At 39.5% G+C, this 2,131-nt stretch overlaps 1 protein-coding gene across 2 annotated transcripts in view; it reads right to left on the bottom strand.

Annotated features, from left to right (window-relative positions):
* The window catches only part of HNRNPU (heterogeneous nuclear ribonucleoprotein U), a 34,988-nt gene that overhangs the window by 18,478 nt on the left and 14,379 nt on the right, over positions 1 to 2,131 (bottom strand). For both annotated transcript variants that reach the window (XM_019527075.1, XM_019527076.1), the window contains exon 5: positions 193 to 292. In XM_019527075.1, the coding sequence (XP_019382620.1) occupies positions 193 to 292 (100 nt within the window). The remainder of the gene's footprint in view (positions 1 to 192; positions 293 to 2,131) is intronic.

The following is a 2,131-nucleotide window of genomic DNA, read 5'->3' as shown; positions in this document are numbered from 1 at the left end:
AACTTGTTTGGCCCCAATTTATTCAAGTCCATAGAAGCTTGCCCAAGTCCAGAGAAACACTTGGAGTACCTCTTCCTTATTCTATCGAAGAGTTATCCCCAACAATAAGAGCTGCAAAAGTCAAGAGGTCATCAAAAATAAGATTATAGATTTAAGCCCATTTGCAACAAACTGAATATTTAGTTATCTTACCAAGCAACATTCCACTTGTATTGAGTGACCAGCCAACCCGCACTTCATGTATATCAATGTCTTTTGTATACAGATGTTTAACAGGAATCTTCTCTGTAATCTGTTTTTAAATTAAAAAAAAAAAAAGTGATATATAATATCAAATCCAAGCAAAATCAGCTCATGATAAGCTGTTGGAGCCTATAATGAGCACTGGACCAAAAGTACTAAGTATGAATAATCTAATAACACCTTCCAGAAAAGACTAGGTTATTCAGTTAACTCTTGGAAGCCAAAAGTCATCTTCTGGGTCAGTAACGAAAAGGTGTAATGGTCTTTCACATCTCTTTCTAGCCAATAAATGCAACTTAAAATACAGTATTAGATGAAGAAAAGTCAGTGGATCTGCAGTGATGAAGGAATAACTTAAAGCTCCTCTTCAGAAGTATTACACTGAAGAGATCCTAGTGAACTGGAGCTCTCAGGCAAGTACTGCTTTCACTAAGTACAGGCAAACTAAGTTTTATCCACAGATGCAAAAAAATGACTATCGTCACAGCTGTAGACAACTAAGTTTCATACATTTACAATAGCTACAACATAGCAAAATGCTGATCAAAGTCAAAATTGAACAGCATCCTATCAGCTGTCAACTCTTCAGAGTAAGACTGACTTAAAAACAAGTCAATTTCACTTTGCTCCAGTTACACGCAACAAAAACAGCAGCTAGTGAAGTCTGAGAAAAATGAGCGGATAGGTATTTGCTTTGCCAGGGGCCTTGAGAAAGGAGATCAAAGCAACCATATATGGAACGTGCAAAGAAGTTCAGTTTTGGCTCTTGTCTGACTTAGGCCAGGAACAGAAATTACACAATCTGGTAGAAGTGATCAGAAACTGGTCCAAGTTTGTAACACAGAAGTTCAATGCACATAACTCTGATACTACATCCATCCAGGCTTATCTTAAACTGGTCTTGATCATTTTGGAAGTGGTTTAACTGATTTAGGTTAAACCAGCTGATAGAACTTCTGTCCTAGATCCCCTCCAGATTCAAGTTAACTCACAGTCCTCCAGCATCCCAGGATGCTTTGCACCTCCCCCCCAAGCTCTCCCCCCAGGGTAGGTGGGTTAGCCTAGGCCCATGTTGTCTGGTCCAGCTGAGTAGGGAGGCGTGCTCTAGCACCCCCCAGCTTCCTACCTGGGACACTGCAGGCATGTGGCTGCACTTCCAGTATCAAAAGTTTGTCTGTTCACTTGCTCATCAGTTCAGTCACATGTTTAGTCTAAACTGCATGGAGGACTGAATCAATTCAGCCGCAGGCTTTTAGACTGTCTGTACTTAGTCTTAGTGTTGAACCAGGAACAGCATCTTATCAATTTTAGCCTATGTTCCCAGCACATAAGGGACAGTGTCACTTCTCATATGGGTGCTGACTTTCCACAAGGCTGTTCTCCGCCCCCTCTCTGCCTTTCATATAGTCTTTTTTACTGCGGCCACTCTGACTAATGTTGAATTTACAAGTCCTGTATGTGAATGGATTACTAGGTGTATGCAGAAGAACTGCTAGAATAAGTTGTTACTATTTTTCCCTTTGTGTTTACCCACAACACTGTAAGATGTATGGAAATACAAATGCATAAAAACTTTCAGTGGCCATCTAGTGTACAACTAGGACCAGATACAAAATGTCTTTATACAGCTTTCCTAAACAAGACAGCAATTCTGAAAATAAGTTATTTTTGAAGATTTGTTCCTTTAGTCCACAGCAGAAGTTGTATAAGAAGCATGTGAATTTTACATTTCTTCCCATTAGAAATGGCCACAGTTCCACTCCAATTTATCATGATAACAATGAATTAAAATACTAGAGATTATCTTTCAGTAAAGTATTAATCTGGTTTACCTTCATCTCAAAGCAGACTTTGCCTTTGGAAACTCCATAGGAGGCTCTTCCCCCAG

The sequence above is a fragment of the Gavialis gangeticus genome, unplaced genomic scaffold (genome assembly GCF_001723915.1).
Source record: "Gavialis gangeticus isolate Ggan-Ray unplaced genomic scaffold, GavGan_comp1, whole genome shotgun sequence".
NCBI lineage: Eukaryota > Metazoa > Chordata > Crocodylia > Gavialidae > Gavialis > Gavialis gangeticus.
This window is presented reverse-complemented; position numbering and strand designations above follow the sequence as displayed.